Genomic DNA, 25,206 nt, shown 5'->3' on the forward strand with positions numbered 1-25,206 from the left:
TTATTAACTTAAAATTTATTAATTATAAAAAAAAACCCTTTGTTTTTAAGCTTGTGTCATTCGCAATCTCTATGTGCCATTTATTGGTTATGATAATTGGCTCAATTAACTTTGGCACTTTGTTTTATTTCGTTATTTTATCTGAACTTCAATTATATATGTGGATCCACTTCACTTTTAATACACCTTTCTTCATTGTATATGGTATAATCTTCATATATGATGCAATAAACATGATACGGCAGTTATAATTCGGTTAATACGCTATAACTCGACCATAGACCTTAAAAGATTGGTTAACAGTAAAATGGTCGTTCAAATAAAAACGTTTTTATACATTATTATTTTTCATAAAAGAGGATAAATTCAAAATACCATTATTAGATATTTTACCCTATAAAAAAAAGAGATAAGGAAAAAATACGGGATATAACTCGGTCAAAGGAGAAAGTTCGGATTCATTCTGTAGAGACGAGATTCATCTTGCTGATTTATAGTTGGATCACACAAGAACAATTAGTGCCCACCGTGGGGTCTCGAAATAAAAAAAAAAAACTTTCTTCTTATAGCTCCAAAACTCTCCCTCACAATTATGGCTGACTTGCCTCCTCCCACGCATCTGAGCTCCTTCGGATGGTAACAAAATTACAACAGGTCAATCAATGCATGGTAGAGGAAAATCAACGAATGGCAAATCAAATAGATGAGCTAACCAATGCTCGGATTGAGAATAATAACAATAATGATGAACGAGTAGAAGATGAAGAGCATAATTCTGATCCAACACATATCTCTGAAACTCAGCCGCATGAAGAAGGTCATCGAGCCGATGAAGAAAATGAATTCGACAATGCTGTTGGACCATTTATTGCTGATATCATGAACTTCCAAATACCTAGGAGGTTCACTTTACCAACAACCCTAACTCCTTACGATGGGTTAGGCGACCCCAGGAAGCATATTAAAAAATTTCGATCTATAATGATAGTAAATGGTGCTTCTGACCCTGTGTTTATGTTGTTGTTTTCCTACCTTTTTAGACGGCCCTACATTTGATTGGTTTTGTTCTTTGCCTAGCCTGTAGATTCTATTTTCGTTTCAAGAACTCGCAAAACTTTTTGAAGATCACTTTGCTGCCTCTTCCATCTACCTGCATGATTCTGATTACCTGAACACAATCAAACAAGGTCAGAACAAGAGCCTGTAGACTACATCACCTGTTTTACAAAGGTCGCCATCACCATACCAGACCTTCATCCCGAAGTGCATCTACATGCCATCGAGAGTGGACTTCGACCAGGAAAATTCCAAGAAGCAATCACTATTGCCAAGCCGAAAACGCTCGCCGAATTCCGTGAGAAGGCTAAAGGCTAGATGGAGATTGTGAAGCTCCACCAAGCTCGAAAATCAGAAAAACCTCACCCTTAACAAAGACGAGGATAAACCTCTGGATAGCAAGAAGACCTTCAAGTTAACTCTCCGTTATGACTCATATACTCAGTTTAACACAAAAGGGGATGGCATCATTAAAGAGATTCTAAATTCAAAGCTCATCAAACCACTCCAGAAGACCATCAATTATCAGGACCCGAAGTACGTGGATAAATCCAAGTATGCACTATTCACCAAAAGCATGGGCACACTACTGATGAATGTGTGATTACCAAGGATCTGTTAGAGCGATTAGCTCGGCAAGACCATTTAGACAAATATATTAGTGGGCACGTACAGAAGCGTGCCACATCCTCTGTTGACCACACATCTACAGGGCAACACTCCCGAGATAAAGAGAAAACAACTCATAATTACCCTGACCAACCACGAGGGATTATTAACTGTATTTTTGGAGGTTTTGCAGATGGGGGAGCAACAAGCTCGGCTCGAAAGCGTACATACCGAGCTACGTTCTCGGTAGAAGGCACTTTGAATGAGGCCCACACATCTCCCAATTTTCCACAGATGACTTTCCAAGCACCTGACTTCAATACAAACACCACAAATCTGGATAACCCGGTTGTGATTTCTATCTAGTTGGGAGACCTTTTGGTACGCAAAGTATTGCTAGATCCTGGAAGCACTGCTGACGTTCTATTCTATACTACATTCCAGAAAATGAAGCTGAGCAATAACATACTCCAGCCTTCCACTGGAAACTTAGTCAGATTTTTATGTGAACGTGTTCCGGTATTGGGATCTGTGTGGTTACAAACCACACTGGGTGAGCCTCCATTATATAAGACTTCTGATGTTCAATATCTAGTGGCTGATTGTTTTAGTCCATATAATTTAATACTTGACCGACCTTTTTTAAATAAGTTCGGCGCTATAGTATCCACAATTCATCTCTGTGTTAAGTTTCCTGTGCAGGATGACCTTATCGCCACCATTCATAGTGACAATCGTGAAGCTCGTCAGTACTACAACATCAGTCTGAAACTGCCAAACCAAGCTATTAGAGCCCATGTTAACAATGTCTATAATGTTGAAGAGCTCCCAGCCCTAGCCAACCTTGATCCAAGAGCCGAGCTCCTTGAACGACCAACCCCAATGGAGGAACTATAAAAAGTATATTTCAATAACAATCTTAACAAGTTTACTTATGTATGTACAACTCTCAACTTGGAGGAAAAGTGTTCAATTCAATAATTCCTACAACAACATGTCGATCTATTCGCATGGACCCCTGTCGATATGTCCTGGATTGATCCCTCGGTCATTTCTCACAAGTTAGTACTCAATCCATCTGCCCGACCTACAGCTCAGAAGAAACACAATCTCGGCCTTGAGAAAAAGCAAGCATCCTTAGAAGAAACAAAAAAGCTCAAAAGTGCTGGTTTTACACAGGAAATAAGGTTTACAACATGACTAGCCAATGTTGTAATGGTAAAAAACACAACGGTAAATGGCGCATGTGCGTTGATTTTACCGATCTCAACAAAGCATGCCTAAAGGATGCTTATCCCTTACCATCTATTGATGCTTTAGTTGATAATGCTTCAGGTTATAAAACCTTAAGTTTCATGGATGCATATTCTGCCTACAACCAGATTTTAATGCATCTCTCTAATCAAAATAAAACTGCCTTTATTACTGACTATGGTAACTATTGTTATAAGGTTATGCCTTTCGAACTTAAAAATGTAGGAGCAATATATCAACGTCCTATGGACAATGTGTTCACAAAACAAATTGACAGAAATATGGAAGCTAAGTCGATGATATGGTTTCAAAAACAAAACTCGGCAAAAATCATGTAAATGACCTTATGAAAATCTTCAGTCAAATTAGATGCCACAATATGCGACTCAACCCCGAAAAATGCGCCTTCGGAGCACAAAGAGGCAAATTTTTAGGGTTCTTGCTTACAAACCGAGGAATAGAAGCTAATCCAGAGAAATGCTGAGCCATGCTAGACATGACAAGCCCAAAGACAATTAAAGAAGTCCAACGGTTAACAGGGAGACTTGCTGCCTTATCTAGATTCTTACCATGATTAGCATCTAAATCTTCTTGTTTTTTCCAAACTTTGAAAAAGAAAAACAATTTTACCTGAACTGACGAATGTGAAAAAGCTTTTTCTTCATAAGGAGAGGGGAGAAAATAAAAACGAACAGGGAGTCACGCGAGAGCGTGGCTGGAGGTGTGCCAATGGCACAAATCGTCCCATGCGACCGCGTCATATGGGAATAATGGCCTCCCACGCGACCGCGTGCCCCACGCGGCTGCGTGCCCTGGATTTCGACGTAAAAGGGTGCACAACCAATTATTGTGCTAGAGTGGTGCTGGATTAATGTTGAACGCACAATTCTACCCACGCGGCCGTGTGACCCACGCAACCGCGTCACATTCTTCTAAAGCCCACTCACGCGATCGCATGCCCCATGCGATCGCGTCACTTAAAATTTGGCACTAATAATAATTTGAACAGAGAGTTGTGCGAGCGCGAGGCTGCCCTCGCGCCAGTTGCATGAATTGTGTCATGCGACCGCGTGACCGACGCGACCGCGTCAATCAGTATCAGCGCAAGTTGCGCGACCGCGTGCCCCACGCGTCCGCGTTGCTTGTGCCGCACAGATTTTCCTAATTTGCCAATTATCTTATCTTTTCTTCCCCAATCCTAATTTTTTCCTCCCTCCTTTCTTACTCCCTTCTTTTCCTTCTCATTCTTCTTATCTTTCATTTCCTTTTACTGAATTGCATACTTTCATTCATTGCATTATTTTCATTGGTGTTGGAATTTTATTTGGGTCATTGTTTTTCTATATTTTTGTGGATTATTTGACAATTATATATTACTTTTTAAAAGGTTGCTTGCATGTTCAATTTAATACTTTCAAATAGCTTATTCACCATGCATGCTATGTGTTTGTGAAAACGCCCGTATGGCATTGTGCACTATTTTTAAGATTTTTTTAATCTATTACTATAAATGCTTGCTTTTCACAAAACCCTTTTTATATTTTATTAATTAAATATAATTGTTATTACAAACATTATTGTTAGTTTGAAAGACTTGGTAATCTAACTTGGACATTGAATGCTTGATCTATGCTACTCATGCATTTGCCAGCATGCCAATAAATATCTTGCATTTAACTGTCATCACATGCACTTACTATATTTCCATTGATGACTTTTCACATGTAGTCATGACCATGTGTTAACATCATTCTTCTTTACTATGCATTGATTACCACCTTTCCCGCTCTCTTCCTTGCTGGATCCCCTAGCTTTGCTTGTTACTTTCCTTTTTTCCCTTTCAGGATGGCCACCAAGAAGGGTAAAGAGAGAAAGCTACTCCCAAACCACCGGCAAGGACAGGAACACAAAAGAGCACTAACTGAGGAACTACAACCCCCATCCACCTGCACATCTCAGCATGCACCGAGGACGGTGCAATCTTTAAGTGTGGGGAGGTCGATATCGATCTCCATGGGTTAGTTACTCTTCTATCTCAACACCAATGGTTTATTTTCCTTGTTCATTGTTGCATTTGCATGATTGATTGCATGTTTGTTTGATTTTATGCATTTAGTTACTACTTGGTTAAAGTAATAAATTTCTTTTAAGACCCTATTTTTGAAAACTTTCACTAATTTAAATTAAAAATTATAATTTTCTATATGTTAAAACTTGTCTGAAGTTGTATTTGGAACATGATTTTTGAGCCAAAGAACACACAACCTGTGAGATTTTGAGCTTATTTATATGGTTACATTATTTAACCATAAATTTTCATTCTTGTGTGTTTTCTTCTCTATAATTGTAATCTTTGCTTTGTTCCATTCTATATGTCCAATATTTAATATATTTACATGCTTGCATATGATTGAGGCCATTGTTTGATTCTAGCTCACTTATCCCAAAATTAGCCTACCTTTTACATCACCTTTGTTAGCCCCCTTGAGCCTTTAATTCCCTTTTATTCTATAAACCACAACACTAGCCTTAAGCAGAAAAACAAATTTGAAATCCCAAGTTGAATCCTTGGTTAGCTTAAGATAGAAATTGTGTAATTGTTTAAGTGTGGGAAACCTATTGGGAACATGGATGATAAAAACAAAGGGTAGGAAGCTGAAAAGAATGAAATAATTCAAAATAAAAAATTTGGGAAGCATACTCATGTGAAATCAAAATAATTGAATTACCATGTGCATTAAAAAAAATTAATTCAGTATTTGAATAAAGGGGATACAAAAGAATTCCCCAAATGCACAATAAGGCAATGCACATGGGACAAAATTAAAACTAATACATGAGCATATAACATCAAAAGTGGGGAAAATATGGGAGAATAGGTAAAGAAGCTTTGCTTTACAAAGTATGTATATTAGGTGAGATCTTAGACTAATCAAGGATTCACTTAATTAGCTCACTTAGCCTTATATATACCCTTACCTTTACCTCAGCCCCATTACAACCCTGAAAAGACCTCATGATGTTTGCATTGGTATGCTAAATATTTGTTGATTGATTAGATGAGGAACAAAAGTTTAGAAAGCATGATTAGAAAAGAGTAGAGAGATTGACCCTAGACACTTGAGAGATTTGAGTGCATATACACTACTAGTGAGGGTTCAATGCTTGATTCTATGTTCCTTGCTTTCATGAGCTATCTTCTTACAAGCTTACTTGTTTTCACTGTATGATTTGAATTAGTGAAATCTGATTTATGTTTGTCTTGGAGAACTTATTTATTTTTAACCAAGTAGGTAAAAACATTTTGCATTTAGTTGCATTTATAGGTTGCATCTCATACATTCTATCATTCCTCTTCATCTCTTTATAGTTTCTCTTGAGCTTAGCATGAGGACATGCTATTGTTTAAGTGTGGGGAGGTTGATAAACCACTATTTTATGGTTTATCTTATGCTCAATTGAGTGGTTTTTATCAACTCTTTACTCACTTATTCATACAATTCGCATGTTTTACATTTTCCTTCCTGATTTTGTGCTATGATTGAAAACATGTTTCTTTGGTCTTATATTTGTTAATATTAATCCTCTTTTATTACCATTATATGCCGTGATATGTGTGTTAAGTGATTTCAGGGATTACAGGGCATGAATGGCTCAGAGGATGGAAAGGAAGCATGCAAAAGTGGAAGGAATACAAGAAGTTGAAGAAATTGCTAAGTTGTCCAACCTGACCTCTTCGCACTCAAACGATCATAACTTGAGCTACAGAGTTCCAAACGACGCGGCTTTAGTTGCGTTGGAAAGCTAACATCCGGGGCTTCGATTTGATATATAATATGCCATAGTTGCCCTGACGCTAGGCAACGCGAACGCGTGATCCACGCAGACGCATCGCATCTGCGAACTTCAACCCGCGCGGCCGCGTGGGCGACGCCTCCGCGTCACTTGGCCGCGACCTGTACGGACCAGAAACCGCTGGAAGTGACTTCTGGGCTGTTTCTGACCCAGTTTCGGCCTAGAGAACACAGATTAGAGGCTATAAAGTGGGGGAATGCATCCATTCATTATCATGCTTTCATAATTCACTTTCCATGATTTAGATTTAGTTTTGAGAGAGGTTCTCTCCTCTCTCTCTTTAGGATTAGGATTTAGGATTTAGGACTTCTCTTAGTTTTAGGAGTGACTCTCAATCCCAGGTTCAATATTCCTTTTACTATTTAATTTCTCTTCTATTTTTGTTTACTCTGAAGCTTTTATTGTGTTTGATTGATGTTGCCCAATTGGCTGTTGATATTGTCCATGTTAGAATTGACATTTTTATTTAATATAATTTGAGGTATTTCAGATTTATATGTTATGGATGCTTTGGCTTTATCCAATTTATTTTCATTCAAGTAGATTTTACTTTTTCCCTTTTTGGTCTTGGTTAAGAAATCAGTAACTCAGGAGTTATCTTAGATCAACATAATTGATAACTGTTATCTTTGCTAATTGAACTGAACTTCAATAATCCCAACCTTTTCTTAGGAAATAAATAGGATTCGAAGGTCAACTAATTAGTCCCTTGACTTTCCTTTGCTTTAGCAAAGGTTGACTAAGCGGAATTAAGATTCAACTTTCATTATTATTGATAAGAATAACTAAGTCTGGACTTCCAATTTCTCCTACCTTGCCAAAGGATTTGCTTTACAGTATTTATTTATTTTAATTGTCATTTAAATTATTTGCCATATTTATTCCTCATTCTCAAAACCCCAATTTTACCTTTTTCATAACCAATAATAAGAACATACCTCCCTGCAATTCCTTGAGAAGACGACCCGAGGTTTAAATACTCGGTTATCGATTTATTTAGGGGTTTGTTACTTGTGACAACCAAAACGTTTGCACGAAAGGATTTTTGTTGGTTTAGAAACTATATCTACAATGCAACTATTTTTATAAAATTCTTTACTAGCGAAAATCCTAACGTCAAGCACGCCAGGACAAACACAGGCAAGACAGACAAGGAAAGCATAGGTTTAGGTAACAGTTATAGCAAATAGTTCAAGTAGCAGTTAAGAACAGTTTAGCAATTAGGCAAACCAAAACAAGTTTGAACCCAAACAAAGCATACAAATGCATATGATGCATGCCTGTCCTATGGCTGATGAAGCTCATCTGTCGGTTATCCAGCAAACTCGACAAGTCTGAATTGAACTTAGACTGTGCCCTGACATGCATTCCCAAGAGTCTATGCATAGCTTTTTCTCAAATAATCAATATTGCTCAATAGGGGTTACATTCTCGGGAGTTTATATAGTGCCCGGTCACACTTAGATAATTCAAGTTATGGTACTTTATCAAGTTTTCAACCTGGTACACGTGGTGGCAAGCTATGGTACTTTATCCAGGAAACCTCGTATCTCAGATAATTCAAGTTCATAAGCCATGTGAATAATTCAAAGTTCATATCTCAACATTCTCAACATTCTCAACATCATAATCATTCATCAATCCAAATCTCATTTCCAAATTCATTCAAAAACCATATTTCAAAGAAAATCCTCATCATCCTTCTTTCTATTCCGTTCTTTAACAATCCCAAGTCAAAACATAATTCTTTCTTTGATAAATAAATCAATCTTAAAACATATAATGTTTAAAAACAAATCTTTTTAATTAATTACTCCAAATAAAACTTTCAATTTTATAAAATTTTGGCAGCATCTCCTCTAAAACTCAGACACTGCCACCCTTTTCGGGTCCCATCCAAACATTTCTAAAATCTTTTCTCAACCATTTTCAAATCTCATTCATTTCCAAAATTCAACCGGTTCCATTATCAAATTATTTTCAAAGTGAATCAGTGCCAATAATAAATCTCTGTTTAAAATCAAACCAGCTCAAATACTAAATCATTTATAAAGTCAGACTAACTTAAAATTAAGCCGTTTCCAAAATTAATTCAGTTTCATATTCCAAATCATTTCCAAAGCCGATTCGTTTATATTATCAAACATAGCTTCAAAACCAAGAAAGCTATTTTTCATAATAATCAACTAAATAACCTTTCAAAGTAATTTCTTTTCAGCAATTACAAACTACTCAAGCAATCAAGCAATCAGTCATTCAGTATAGCAAACAACCATATTTATAAGACAATCATAATCACAGACATATGTTTTCTCACATTAATATCTAATTATCACAACTCCGTAATGTAAAATAGATTTTAAGAAAAACCCCTACCTCGAAAGTTGAAACTCGAAAACTTAAGAATGCGTCACAAATTCATTTTCTCTTGGCTCGCAACGGCGGCAGATGCAACTTTAGCTCCAAACCATTCGCAACATCAACAATAGCTTTAATCATGACATGCAGTAATCGGGATTCAACCCTACGTTTCCAAAACCTCAGAATTTCTAATCAAACATAATAGAATACAGATTTTGAAAGGTTCTGAAATGTAAACTTTTACCATAATGAAGGAATAATAATTGAACCAAACTGCAAAAAGTTTGGCGGTGGTTCTGGCGGCAGCAGCAACGTCGCGACGATGGACTTTCTGCGGCGGCAAGCGAAACGGCAGCAGAGAAACTCGCGGTGACCGTATATCCTGACACAGACAACCTCAGCAACCACTCTAACGGTGAAAATCGACTTAATAGACAAAAAAGCTGAAGCAAGGTTTAGAGTTTACCAAGCAAACAGGCTTCAAAGACGGTTTTTGGCGGCGACAGCGGTGGCATGGAGCTCCGGCGGATTTGGCGACGGTTCAGACGAGGACGGCACCGGTGACACGAGCGGTGACTGGGAACGGCGGCTGGACAGGTCGCGGTCCTCCCTTCCTCGCAGATCTCTCTCCTCTGCTTCATCCATGGACAGCGGCGATGGTAGCTCCCTTCGGCGACGACAACGGCGTGGATAGCTGCAGCAACGGCGACGGCTTCACGGCGAGGACAACGGCGGCGACAGGAACCCTCGAAGACGGCGACAGACGCGACGTGGCAGTGGTTCACGTGGTTGGCGCAAGCCCTTTCCTCCTCATGCAGCTCTCCCTCCCTCTGTTTTGGGCTTCCTCATGAAGGCGACTGGCGGCAAGCAACTCGGTGGCGACGGGGAGGCCAACTTGTGCTGTCTCATCCCTCTCCCCCTTTCCTTCTTCTTTGTTCTCCCTTCCCTCTGCTTCCCCTTTCTTTCTTTCTATGAACTTGCTGCTGAGTTTAGGAAGAAAAGGGGTTCGGTGGCTGAGGAGATAAGGCGGCTAGGTTTTTTTGGGAAAATTAGGGTTAGGGTGATATTTTGGGGATTTAGGATTTTGGTAAAATTTAGGTATAGGGATAATTTGGTAATTTTAATAAAATTGGAGCATAAAGTATTAATATTTGAAAAACTAATTTAATCTCTAAAGTTACTTTAAAATATTATTTGTAGTATAAAAATACTAATTGATTTTTAATAAATTATTCTAATTAAAAATTTATGATAATATAATTAATATCTCTTTATCTTTAACTTAAAGTATTAAATGATATAAATTAAATTTTCTAAAATCAAATCATATAAAATCTTTATTATTTCATAACTACCAATTTTATAATTTAAATATAGAAAATAATTCAATAATTATAAAATTAGACAAAATTCTAATTTAAATAGCTAACCCTCATTATTTTTGAATTTTCAAAACTTTAAATCATAAATAGAAAAATAATTCATAAGTATAGAGTTTGGATAAAAATCTTAATTTATTTCAAGTCCAATTAATTACCTTTAATTATTTTTAATAAAAATAATTTCTAAAATTAAAACCATAAATAAATATATAATTTGAGATTAATTTAAAATATGACTTTTTAAAAATTTTGGGTCTTACACTATCAATCTACGAAAATGAGGATAAATATTCTTTCATGGTAGAGATGGAAGACGAGGATGGAAAGAAAATCAGGATTTAGGAACGAAGAACTTGGAGCTCCACCCCGCCTCATCCTCGCTCCACTCTTAACATATGACCCCTATTTTTGGTATAAAATTTATTGTTACTTTATTTTTTTTATTGCAAAGTATATTGTCATTTCACTTTAACTAAAAATTTTACACACACGATGGAGTTATTAATATGTTAATTTGTTTTATTTGAATTTACCACTACATGTTATATCATGGGTTAAAATAGTAAATAACACTAACATATTTTATTTGAAGAAAAAAATTACTTAATTTAATGTACATAAATTAATAGTTTGTTAATTTATTTACTAATTAATTTTTTTAAATCATAAATTTTTTGATAAAATTAAAAATTTAAAGTAAAATGTAAAAGGTTTAATTTTAATAAATGTGGTAGATAAAGACGAAATTAAATTTTAATTTATAATTAAATACATTTATAATTTTATTATGAGAAATTAAATATAAAAATATTTTTTTAAGGATTAAAAAAAGAAACAACTTACTCAAAACAATGAGTTATATGGAATAATCCATTATATTGTGAATATAAACATCAAATCAAAATTATTTTTTTTTTTATAACTCAAAATTTTAGTAGTTAGACTCTTAATAATTTTGGGAAATTAAAATAAATCAACTTATAAATAGAGATGACAAAAAAAACTTGCGAAAATAAATATTATGGAATCACAAAATATAACCTACTTTAATAATTGTATATATAATTTATAATAATACTAAATAATATTTATAATTTAAATTAAATTTAATCTCTCCGTATAAGGCACGAAAAAATAAACTAGTATCAGATAAAAAAAAGAATTTTTTTAAATAAAAAATTAATGAGAAAGAGAAAGAGAAAGATAGAGAACTATTTTTGTAGGTGAAAGATTGGAGACAAATTCAAAAAAATAAATAAATATATAAAAATCTGGATTGAATAAGTAAATTGAAGAGAAAAGAAGATAAAGGTAGAAATTATGCATGAAATTAATAATTGTAGTAAAATTGAATGAAATTTATAACTGCAGAAAATGATGAGATGAGAAAAAAGATGAAGACTATATAATCAAGAATGTTGAAGGAAGAAAGACAATGATAAGAGAAATATAAAAAAGTGCATCAAACAAAGAGAAAAGGTGTAGCAAAAATTGAAAAAATTATAAACTTTTTTTATTATAAAAAAAAACTCTAATAAAATAATTAGAGTGAAACCAAGCTGCTGGTTAGAATATAATACTCACAGAAACAAAATAATAAAACTAAGACTAACATGAAACTATATAGAATATAATTTGAATCAATACCTCATAACATAATAAGATTCATTAAAAACTACTTATTACCACTAATTGAACTCTTCTTTATATCATAATTATTTTTTTCTTTCTTTCCGTCATGATTCTGAAAATTAATTTTTGGCATAGCCATCATCTAGTTTTTTTTGGTGATTAGTCATCATTTAGTTTAAAAAACTACATAAACTCATTCAAATAATTGTTTTATACAAAGAAGCATTTACAAAGTTTATAATGCTAATAACTTGAATATGAGGTGAGAGAAAATAAGATAAGAAAGATATAATTGGTAGAATTTACGTCAAGTGAAAAAATTTGAAATACTATTAATATTGTGAATATGAGGTGAGAGAAGTTGAGATAAAAGTGAGATAAAACTGGTAGAAATTTTTTAAATGTTTAATAACTTACGTTAAGTAGAGAATTTAATTATGAAGGAAAATATTGAAAAGAAATTTTGGATACCAAAATTTATATTTTGCCATTTAATGTTTTTACTAAATTGATTATCAATTCAGTTATGAAAATTGTGATATAAAATATATTTTAAATATAACATACATACAAATAATATATTAATTAATTTGATAATTATTTTTTACGTTTATATAATATTTGAGAAGAATGCTAAAAGATCATTAAAATTTATTATTTTTGACCATTAATTAGCCATATTTAAAAATATGGGTTAAAGTATGTTGTTTGATTACTAAAATAAAAGAATTAGATTGATGATTAAAAGTGATGGTAAAAAACAATAAATTCTAATAGCACCTAGTATTTTTTCTTTTTAAATAACAAATTTATTAGATAATTTTCTAAATTTAGTTTCTATATTTTGTATTAAAATTATGAAAAAAAAGAAAAATAAAAAATGTAATTTATTTTCTAATTTAATTTGAATAAATGAATAAAAATATACATAAAAGATTTAAGATGAATAAAAATATACATTAAAATTATAAATATCAAAGTACACTCTAAATTTTTTTTTATAAACAAAAATTCACCCAAAAATTTTAGATATTTATTACTATTATGACACTTTTATCTATGAAAAAAATTAATTTTTAAAATATACTTTTGGTATTTATAAATTTTAATATGTACTTTTATTCATGACAAACTCTTTTATGTGTAATTTTTTATCCATTTGCACTTTTAGTTTTTGGGTTAACAAATTTTGTGTTGTAAATTTGTAATAATATCCTTGTAAATAAAGCTCTACAAAAAGGTTCATAATCGTATTTTCTGCCTTGAGAGCGCCATTTTGCAGCTTTCACGGCAACATGCGCGCTCTGTCAGTTCGAAACGTCGTCGTTTTGTTGCCCCGATGGCTCCACCGTCCTCACTTCTCTCCTTCTTCTCCTGCACCGCCATGCACCTCATTCCTCCCCTCGAGAACGCTTATGTGAGTTCTAATCTATGCTTTCTATTGGATATATACTTTGATTTTCAAACTCTTCTTCTTCTTCAAGCGTTTTAAGCTTCAAGTTGTTTACTTTCGAACTATGTAATAACTATTATTCTGACTAATAGTAGTAGCAGTAGTAGCTTTTTGCCGAAATGTATTACCATTGTGGCTGCGTTGGAAAGCTTAGAAATTCGCGGAGTGGAAAAGGGTTGAGCTTTGTCAACAGAAGTTATGGTGTTTCTTTATTCTGATGAGATTAACTTTGATAGAACACGAGGGAAAAGTGTTCTACAATCTATACCAAAGTATAGACTTCAAGAAGATATTATTGAGTGACTTGTATAGATTTTGTTAGATATGGAATCAGGGTGAATAGTAAATAAAAAAGTATAGGTTTTGTTTTGTATTCCATTAATCTTGTTATCCTTGGTGAACAATAAGAAATTACTAATATCTAGCTATAGTTTGTAAATGTGCAATAATTTTGCACAGGAAAAGGTAGTTCATCACCTTGAGCTACATCTCACTTAATTTGTTCATATGACACAATTTTATCCGTGGACATCTGGTGCATAATGCAATATTCAAGAATCAGGATTAAGATATTGAGATGGATGGTATATGAACTGAATAGATGAGGTTCATGAAATGTTATTGTGTTTCATGAAAAGTAGGACTCAATGTGAAATTTGTTACCTTGATTTTAGTAAATTTGCTCTACTTTTTTCAGTACATTTCTTACTCTTGTCAGAATTCAATCAATTCATGTATTTTGTAACATGCCAATGAACAGAACAAATAGACATCTGGGGAAAGTGTCAGGCTTTAAAGATAGGAAGGTCCTCAGGGGTAGCACTAAAGCAACTAAGAAGCAGAGAGTACCAAACAATGTTTTAGATGATAAAGATCTTTCTCACATATTGTGGTGGAAGGAGGTTTGCTTTCTCACATGTAGTTGTTTCAAACATAGCAATTACTTCTTGAACTATTTTATTATGTTGATTAAACTGTGGAATCTATTGATAAGCTCTGCATTCTCTCTTTTCTTTCTTCTTTCCCCCCCTTCAAAATGTGGCAGAGAATGGATGTGTGCAAAAAGCCTTCAACTATTCAGTTGCTGAAAAGGCTCGAATATTCCAACCTGTTGGGCTTGGACTGTAACTTGAGAAATGGAAGGTAAGCCCTTATGTAATTGAAGCCAGTGTTTTTCGGCTTTTCCTTTTGTCTAGTTTCGCTACATATATTTGATGACATTTAATATACAGTGTAAGCATCCTGCCTTGATAGGTTGTGATCTGTAGCTGCTGACAATCATTCTGCTTTAAAATATGAGATCAATTAATCAAATGGGTTATGAATCTATGCCAACGACATTGTTGGACTGTTACTTTCCCTACGAATATATTTTTTTTTGGGTTCTAGGAGGATAGTGGTTGTGTGCTTCTGCCTTTGGAGCAGCATATCATTGGGTGTCCTTTCGAAAGGATACTTGATATTTCCATGGATGGCATTATTATGAGAATTTTATCAAAACCCTTTTTTCTTGTTTATGTGTAGTCTCAAGGAAGGAACACTCAACTGGGAAATGTTGCAGTTCAAGTCAAAATTTCCACGAGAAGTTTTGCTTTGCAGAGTATGTTTTATTTATCTATCCTGTTTGTTGAAAGTTTGGTCCAGCATTGACAGTCTTGTACATTTGGGGTGATAGCAGCAGTCTCTGGTTCAATGGTTTTTAATAATTTTGTTGCTTTACTCTTCTTTGACGTTGGATCTTTATTCATTTTTTTGTTTTTGGTATAAATTTATCACCTTATTTTTCCTCAGGTTGGTGACTTTTATGAAGCACTTGGAATAGATGCTTGTATTCTTGTTGAATATGTGGGTTTAAACCCCTTCGGTGGTCTGCGATCGGATAGTATTCCTAAGGCTGGTTGCCCAGTTGTGGTATTGCCATTATTATGCTTGTGCCTATTGTGCTGTTATCTTTCTGTTAACAAATTTATTATTGACAACATGGTGTTATGTTCATCACAAGTAGCATAGTTATACATATAAGAATGTTAATGCAGCAAAATAGAAGAGAAAATGGTTCAACTTCTGTCATCTTTTGAGTATTTTGACTATAGTTCCAGTGTATGTGCAACAGTAATTATGGTTTAGATGCCTTTCTATAAAGATGAAGCATTTGGGAAATTGTTGGGCTTTTGCTAACAGTTCTGTAGGTTTGATGAGTATTTCTATTGAATATTATTTTTATAGGTATTTTTTGAATTCTATTATAAATTCAAAAAGAAAAAAGGAAATGGGAAGCATTAAATGCCATGTGACTTCTGGTTAAACTTTTCATGGTTGCAAAACTCAATTCAGATACCAACGTTTAAGTCTGTGCACAAATGTAGAGATTCTTTTCTCCTCCGCGGAGGAAATGCCTTTTACTAGACATACCATCACTACCATTTCTTTATGTAAACTTCTGTTACTTTTCACATTTTCCAAAACACTTCAATGGTATAAGATTTACGTGGAGGGAGAGATTGACTTCCTCGGTGGAGGGTATAAGAACTTTCCACACAAGTAAGACCTTCTTCATCATGCACACACCTCCACAAAGTGCATCCAATTTCCCTTAAATTAATTAATACAGAGTTGTGCTCAAGATAAGTATAGATATGTAACCATTCTAGTTTTTAGTGCGCAACAATGTTTCCTTTTTTTCCCTCACAAGCACATGCATATTGGATGACATTTCTCTTTGCTTTGGTCACAGAATCTTCGACAGACCTTAGATGATTTGACAAATAACGGTTTTTCAGTGGTGAGTATGGCAATTTAATGATCTCTAATCCATGAATTTGACCACACTCCCAGGCTATGCTTATGTGCTTCTAGTAAATTATTGTATAATCTGTATGCTAGCTTATTGAGTGTCTACATTTCGGTCTTAACAGTGCATTGTGGAGGAAGTTCAGGGTCCAACTCAAGCTCGATCTAGGAAAGGTCGATTCATATCTGGGTAATCACAAATTCTTTTAAAAGCTGGTGATCAGTGATCTTTCTTTTTTAGCTGATTGAGAATGCTTTATTTAGGTACTATTGGTATATACTGGAGTCAACCAGCATACTATGTATATGCATAGGTACTTAGGACTTACAAAGCATGTCATCTTGTTGACTTAATCTTAATATTGTAGACATGCTCATCCTGGAAATCCATATGTATATGGACTTGTTGGGGTTGATCATGACCTGGACTTCCCAGAACCAATGCCTGTAATAGGTATGGAAGCTTTTTATTTCATTTTTCTATTTGCAATGCCTTGAAAGTCCAATGCTTAATGGATTACTTTGTTTATTATCCTGTTAGGTTTGTGCTTTATTCCTTATGTTTTGCATATGGTTACAGCATGAAGTTTTAATAACATCTTTGTATAGGAATATCACGTTCTGCAAGGGGCTATTGCATGATTTTAGTCCTTGAAACCATGAAGACATACACTATAGAAGATGGTTTGACAGAGGAAGCAGTAGTGACAAAACTTCGTACTAGTCGATACCATCACTTATTCCTTCACGTGTCTTTAAGACAGAACTCTTCTGGTTTGTGTTTATTTATTTATTTATTTTACTCCACAATAATATTTGATTTATGTAGATAATCCCATTATGTTGGAAAACTTTCTTTATAGTTGTGACATTTGTAGTTTTATATGCATTCTCATTATTAGTTAACTTGGGTTTTAACAGGAACCTTCCGTTGGGGAGAATTTGGTGAGGGAGGGCTTTTATGGGGGGAATGCAGATCCAGACATGTTGAATGGTTTGATGGAAATGCTATATCTGAAATTTTGTCTAAGGTATGAATAAGATATACATACATTTTAACTCTTAAATGTGTGTGTCATTTGATATGGGTATATTATATTTATATTTTGTTATGGAACACTAGGTGAAGGAGCTTTATGATCTTGACAATGAGGTCATATTTAGGAACAAGACTGTTCATTCAGAAAACCGGCCACGATCTTTAACTCTAGGAACAGCAACACAAATTGGTCAGCCTAGATATTGAAGAAAATATTGTGCCAACTGGTTATTTTCTTTCTCAATATGCTGATTCGACATTTTCAGGAGCCATACCAACTGAAGGAATACCTTCTTTGTTGAAAGTGATACTTCCACCAAATTGCACTGGGTTGCCTGTATTGTAAGTAATTTTTGTTTTTTTTTTAAAATAAACTTATTATGTGATATTTCTTGAGATTTTGCACATTAATTACGGACTAATAAATATCTCCTTAAAATTTGAATATTTACTGGTTTATCCTGTATTCTCGTTTGGTTCAGTATACAACATTATTTAGCATAATGTAGGCTGGTTGGGTAATGTATACCCGCATATGGCTTTTTGCAATTTCAAAATGGTGTAAATAGTTGTACATTTGTAGTCATGAAAGAGACAAAATTTTGCAATTTTCCTATTATAAATAGCTGTAAATATAGTCTGCAGCCTGTTGTGGTTGATCCTGTGTAATGTTTGGAAATTTTGTTATATTTTTTTATTGTGGTTGTCAGGTATATAAGAGATCTTCTTTTGAATCCTCCCTCGTATGAGATTGGCTCCACAATTCAAGGTGATTTATATCTCAAGTTATTTGAGATGTGTCTGTTAATATTACCATTTAATGTCAATATCACTGACAGATGATGACATTACCATTCTTTGTTTTAGTCATCATTTATCTTTTTATTTGCTTTTGCTTTATTATAGTCATCAATTATTTTATAAGCCCCTTTTGGAAAAACAGGCTATTTTGTGTTTAGTTATATACTAATTTTCTGCTAATTTTGTTGGCAGGAATATGCAAACTTATGAACAGTGTATCATGCTCAATTCCTGAATTCACCTGTGTTTCATCAGCCAAGGTTGTATTTCCATCACTTTGGTAATCCAAAGTGTGATTAAAGCTCTAATACTATTTGATGCATGTTATCCTTTCAAATGCAGCCAATAGGCTGGTTCTTCGTAATAATTCTGCCTTTACTCCTTATGAAGGCCCAGGTTTAATTTTTCCAGTGTAAGCTGAACTTCTGCAAGTATAACTTTATTAATTGTAAAACTAGGCTGGAAGAAGGTGCTTGCTTTACTTATGTAAGCAGATTATGGTTACCTGAAGCACCAAAAAGTATGAGTTTGGGTGTTCTCCCCTCCAGTTCATCTAAATTCTATGTGCCATAGCTCAAGAATTTCCTATTCTCAACATTTGCATCACATTTTGTGTCTCTGTAAAGATATCATCTTTCTACTGAGGAAAACACAATAGCTACATTTTGATCAGCCATGTAATGGACAACCTTCGCTATCTAATTGGAATAATCTTCCACTCTACAATATACCCATTGTCTCCATGGGGAATATCAGGTCCTGGAGCTAGGCTTGTTTCTTTTCTTGTCGATAGAAAGATGAAGTTTTAAGGAAATAATCTCTTTGTAATAGAAAAATATCAATGCTTTTATTTGCATTATTGCTTGTGTGCATAAAGCAGTGAAACTAGATTTGAGTTTCAATCCCTAAATGCTGATTCTGGTTTCAAGAGTTCTCCTTTACACCTCTGCTTTCCGACACAAACCATTCAAGCTCTCAAATTTATTAAACCCCCCCCCCCCCCCACACCCCCCCTTTTTTTTTTTGTCAATAATTTTTTTGCTATTTCCTTTTGCAATATCTTTTTGTTCTGATTCCTAACGGTTTTTGTGCAGCTGGTAAAACTACTTGAATTGCGGGAGACCAACCATATTGAATTTTGTAGAATCAAGAATATTCTTGATGAAATTTTGCAGATGCACAGAGCCTCTGAACTTAATGAAATATTGAGACTTTTAATTGATCCCACGTGGGTGGCAACTGGTTTAAAATTGGACTTCGAGACCTTGGTTAGTCTGAGCAAGTCTTTTTCATTTTCCCTTCCTTAATTAATATGTCCTAAAGTAAGGATACTTATTTCCAACCTTGTATTTAGGACAGACAAATTGAAAAACACATAATGGGTTGTTTATACCTTATTTGAATTGTTTAATATAAATATCATGACATTCGGCTGATTTGTTTTTCTCTTCTCATTGTTGTTTAAGCAATGAAAGAGATTAATTCTAATATGATGAATTTATTTCTTAAATTCCATTTCCCTTTTCTGTAGGTTAATTTATCTGTGTTCAATTGCATTGGCTCATAATCCATCATAATGTTTTCTGTTTTTCAGGTCGATGGATGTGAATTAGCATCGGGTAAGATTTGTGAAATAATTTTTCTGGATGGCGAGAGTGATCAGAAATTCAGTTCATTTTGTGGCTTTCCAAATGAATTCTTTGAGGATATGGAGTCTTCGTGGAAAGGTCGAGTAAAAAGAATCCATATTGATGATGTATTTACTGAAGTGGAAAGAGCAGCTGAGGCCTTATATTTAGCAGTATGGCACTTTAACTTAACATTGTTCCCTTTTTGTTGAAAATATAAATCAGTGGATGTAAACCCTTGCTAACTGATTGTGAGTTCTTTTTTAAAAAATTCCTTAAATATATGTGAAAACTACGGTTCATTCCACTGTAGATCTTCTTTCCAAATTTCATCCCTTTGCTCAGGCCATCTACAACAGCAAGCTGTTTGGCATCCTACATCAGTGCGTAGTTGGCTGGGTTCACCAGTTTTGACAACAGTTCTTGAAATTACTCTGTATGATAGGCCAATGTACTATATTGGTAGATGTGTACACTCTCAAGTGGTATCATCATAGCTAACTTTCTGATGTGATATTATTCTCAAGTGCCTTTGGTGGTTTTGGTTATAGATTTTAAATAATTCATGTACCTCTTGATAATAGTATGAATATTTATGAAGATTGATTCTTGACAGATTCTGAGTTTCATGAAAAATTACGTATCTGTATCTGTTACCAACCGTTATCAAACGAGTAATTAAGAAAGAACAAGTAACAATATGCCTTTGATTCAAATTTCTTAGTGAAGCCTAAGACTTGTATATTTCTGGATGTTCAATAGGTAGAAATGTCTGAAAATAACATAGAAAGATAAAAACTCCTGGCCATAGAGGACCCTTCAGCATCTAAAATGCCTGGTTCTCATGTCTCTTTCTGTATTTGTTCACACACCAGGCCCAAGGGCTTAGTGAGATGTGTGAGAGAAATATAAAGGAACTTATTTTGGTGATCAAATGAAAACAAAAAGGAACTTATTTTAGTTGTTGCATTACTCCAGTGGTACCTTGTACATCATTTTATGTTTATTGTTTTTAAATTTCTGTATGCACAGTATATTTGGAGATATCTGTTCAGTGTACTTGTTTTATTTGTGGTTTGAATATTCTTGCAGGTTACTGAAGATTTTGGTCCTATTGTTTCTAGAATAAAAGCTATGTCAGCTTCACTTGGAGGCCCTAAGGGAGAAATATTATATGCTCGAGAGCATGAAGCAATTTGGTTTAAGGGCAAACGCTTCACTCCAACTGTTTGGGCTGGTAGCCCTGGGGAGGAACAAATCAAACAGCTTAAGCCTGCTTTTGATTCTAAGGGTAAAAGGGTAGGTGATGAATGGTATACCACAATGAAGGTGGAAGATGCCTTAACAAGGTGTGCTTTCATAATAACCTTGCTATCAGTTTGCTATTGTCTTTTCATAAAATCTCAAATAATCTCCATACTTATCTTTATGATGGTAAATTTGTTTCAGGTATCATGAAGCAAGTTCCAAAGCCAAAGCAAGAGTTCTGGAAGTTTTAAGGGAACTTTCTACAGAGTTACAATCAAATATAAACATCATTGTCTTTTCTTCCATGTTGCTTGTCATAGCGAAAGCATTATTTTCTCATGTGAGGTTTGTGAACAATTTTGATTGCTTCTGCTGTATTATGAGGATGACATTTTGTGGTACTTGTCATAGCCACTGATTCCATTTTAGAAGTTGATATGGCTCTTTGTTGGATACTAATCTATCATCATCAGTTTGATTGGAAATGTTCTTATTTCTTATACGTATTATCCTTGGTTGAAATATGGTATATGACTGCTTTCAAATTGTTTTTGAAATTAATAATATGGAAGTGTACATCTTAAAGCTGGTTTTGCAATATTTGTTTGCTCAAGCATTTATCTGGGAATAGGAAGGCAGTATGAATTATGAAAGACAGTGATCACTTTAAGTTTTTTATCTATTAGTTAAATTGATGAAATGATACCAGATTATTGATCCACTTTGGTCATATAACATTTGATGGAAAATTTTGCAACTAAATTTGATTCAAAAGCTGCTGTCAACAATTTTAAATTCAATGCAATTATGTAACCGCATTCTATTGTGTTCTGAAATTGGGTTCTAAAATGTCATATTTCAATACTATCTTACTGAAGTCACAAGCATTCTCTTTGCAGTCGAGCAGTTTATACCCTAAATTTCTCTCATTGTTATCTTGCAGTGAAGGGAGAAGAAGGAAATGGACATTTCCAACACTAGCAGTGTCCCATAGTTTTAAGGTAATGTATAACAACTTCGGGTTCTCCTTCACGATGTAAGATTTGCTATTACTATTGTTCTGCTATGGCGCCTCCCTGTTTTCACCAAAACCTTTAAAACCTGCTCCAATGTAGGATGCCACCAGTTCTTACCAAAACTGGCAATAAGGTTGTCTGAGATGAAAAAAACCCCCATAATATGCAAAATATGATGGCATGCTGTTTGTGAACTAGCTCGGTACATAATGTATATATTACAAGAAAGAGCAGTGAACCCCAGTGAATCTGTAACAAGTCATTCGTATTAATCTTAAGTCCTAAAGGCTTAACCTCAGTCTTTAGATTTCCCATGGACTTGTTAACATTGAATCTTTGATAGCTGTCATCTTGTTTATCGTCGAATGACTTGTCGCAGTGTGGTGACTATTATGTTACTTTCTTTGTGCAGGATGTGAAACCATTGGAGGGATACGAAGGGATGAAGATAGTTGGTTTAGTACCTTACTGGTTGAACATAGCACAAGGAAGTGCTGTGCAGAATACCGTTGATATGAAATCATTGTTTCTCTTGACAGGACCAAATGGGGGTGGTAAATCAAGTATTCTTCGCTCAGTTTGTGCTGCTGCATTACTTGGGATATGTGGTCTTATGGTTCCAGCTGAATCAGCCCTGATTCCTTATTTCGATTCTATCATGCTTCATATGAAATCTTATGATAGCCCAGCTGATGAAAAAAGTTCATTCCAGGTTTGTTAGTAGTCTGTAGTATTCAATGATCTCTTTCTTAGTATCTAGATTAAAAAATTCACAAGTGTCTTAAAAATTTCATTCGTCATGTATTGGTCGTCTCAGGTAGAAATGTCAGAGCTTCGAACAATCATCACCGGAACTACTAAAAGAAGCCTTGTGCTTATTGACGAAATTTGCCGAGGAACAGAAATTGCAAAAGGCACTTGTATTGCAGGCAGCGTCATTGAATCTCTTGATCAAATTGGTTGTCTGGGTATTGTATCTACTCACTTGCATGGAATACTTGATCTGCCACTCAACCTCAAGGATACTGTCCAAAAAGCAATGGGGACGGTATGCATTGATGGACAAACAAAGCCCACGTGGAAGCTGACAGATGGAATATGCAAAGAAAGTCTTGCATTTGAAACGGCCAAGAGGGAAGGGATTCCTGAGATTATTATTCAAAGAGCACAAGATCTTTATCTGTCAGTTTATGCAAAGGACCGGCTTTCTGGAGAGAATTTCCCAAAGCTGGAACAATATTCTTCTTCCATAAAAAATAATAATTTTGATCAAGAACAATTTGATTCAAGACGAAATTCTCCTGAGGAAATATCGATAGCTAATCAAGTGGAAGTTTTACAGCAGGAGGTTGAGAATGCTGTCACTGTAATATGCCAGGAGAAGATGATGGAGCTCCGAAGAAAGAAGATCTCATCAGAGTTGATGGAGATAAAATGTGTCCTAATTAATGCAAGAGAGAAACCGCCTCCATCGACAGTAGGTTCTTCGAGTGTCTATGTGATGTTCAGACCAGATAACAAAATCTATGTAGGACAGGTACAATCCTCTCACTCTTTTCCCTAATTTTGTAGATTTATTTTTCTTTTTTTCCCCTTCTTTGAAAATAATAGCAACCTAATATGACATACCACTATGTAGTACCTGAAAAAGAGGGAAAAAAAGGGGGGGGGGGGGTTCAATTGTTTAAAATGTAAACAAGTTCTTAGGCTCGGCTAGTCTATTAGACACTATCAACATTAGTACCAAAGATCTATCATTTTTTTCCTCCAAAGATGGTAATTTATTGGATTATGAAAAAAACCTTCAAATACAATTGTCCATGTGTCCAAGGATCTATATCATTGTCAGAAGGTTGTTCAAATTTTTAATCTTTTTTATCCAAAAGCACAAAACAAATAAACCTTGTATAATTTATAGAAAATAGTATTAGTAATACTGAAATCATTTGTATTCTATCTTCATTTCATTCTGTCCCCTTTTATTATGAAATTATACCAATCTAATTGACTGGCTTTCATCTCTTATTTGCTTAACTGGGGATATAGACAGATGATCTCGAGGGCCGAGTTTCCATGCATCGTTCAAAAGAAGGAATGCAGAATGCATTGTTCCTTTATTTTCTTGTCCAAGGAAAGAGCTTGGCATGCCAGTTTGAAACTCTTCTCATCAACCAGCTTCCTAGTCATGGCTTTCAGGTAGCCAATGTGGCCGATGGCAAGCATCGGAATTTTGGCACATCCAACCTTTACATAGAATGTGCTACCAGTTCTTGATAAAGGACAAAATTCAAAAATCCCCACTGCTGAGTTTTTGTTAGAGGTGGGAAACTATAATGATGTGTATATTATGTAAGGGGATTTGATTTTGGTATTTATTGTTATTGTTAGACTCTTACACTATCATCTATTTATCTGTTGTCACATGATTAAAGAAATTTGACAAGAATCACTTCCTGCTGTCAAACTGTCAAACTCTTCATGTGACAACAAATAATTGAATGATAGTGTAGAAGAGTTTTACATTAACGGCAGATCCAAATTTAACATAGTGAGGTTTATATCAAGTGAATGAAATTTTAATTTAGGATGGGATGGCTGTAGCATTTTTGTTAGATTTGGTTGCTGCTGCAGCATTGAGTCCATAGTTGCAAGTGGGTGGAAATTTGTGATGTAACCTTTGTTTTGTACAGCACTTTGTTGATTAGTAATTTATCTGGGCAATATGAAATATATTCGGTAATCCGTTTCTTTCAAATTATATCTCTATTACACTCTTTAACTGCTGAACTATGGTTGTTTTGTGTGTGTGTGTGTGTGTGTATATATATATATATATATATATATATATATATATATAATGAAGGAAGCGGCTTCAAATTTAGCTCTTTTTGCCTAAAAATTTTGGACTATCGAATTAGGTATGTATGTTGCCAAATATATATAAAAATAATATTTGATATAGAAACACATTTCGGAGTTGAAAGAATAAATATTTTAGTGTTGGTTATGTTGTTTATTTGTTAGAATGGACTAGATAATTTTCTAATTTTCATGTTATAATTGTGTAGTTTTTAATGTTAGT

The 25,206-nt window shown here is 34.4% G+C and overlaps 1 protein-coding gene across 1 annotated transcript; it reads left to right on the plus strand.

The window, feature by feature from the left end:
* The first annotated feature begins 13,404 nt into the window (after window positions 1-13,404).
* LOC112711365 (DNA mismatch repair protein MSH1, mitochondrial) lies at window positions 13,405-24,879 on the plus strand. The gene is made up of 22 exons (XM_025764002.3): window positions 13,405-13,566; window positions 14,363-14,504; window positions 14,648-14,745; window positions 15,127-15,202; window positions 15,394-15,513; window positions 16,337-16,384; window positions 16,518-16,582; window positions 16,761-16,846; window positions 17,002-17,166; window positions 17,314-17,423; window positions 17,516-17,621; window positions 17,698-17,773; window positions 18,142-18,200; window positions 18,425-18,492; window positions 19,327-19,500; window positions 19,827-20,033; window positions 20,953-21,209; window positions 21,310-21,453; window positions 22,052-22,109; window positions 22,537-22,836; window positions 22,942-23,661; window positions 24,171-24,879. The coding sequence occupies exons 1-22, from the start codon at window positions 13,445-13,447 to the stop codon at window positions 24,396-24,398; spliced, it is 3,429 nt and encodes a 1,142-aa protein (XP_025619787.1). The 5' UTR covers window positions 13,405-13,444; the 3' UTR covers window positions 24,399-24,879.
* Window positions 24,880-25,206: the final 327 nt, after the last annotated feature.

This window comes from Arachis hypogaea, chromosome 9 (assembly GCF_003086295.3).
Source record: "Arachis hypogaea cultivar Tifrunner chromosome 9, arahy.Tifrunner.gnm2.J5K5, whole genome shotgun sequence".
NCBI lineage: Eukaryota > Viridiplantae > Streptophyta > Magnoliopsida > Fabales > Fabaceae > Arachis > Arachis hypogaea.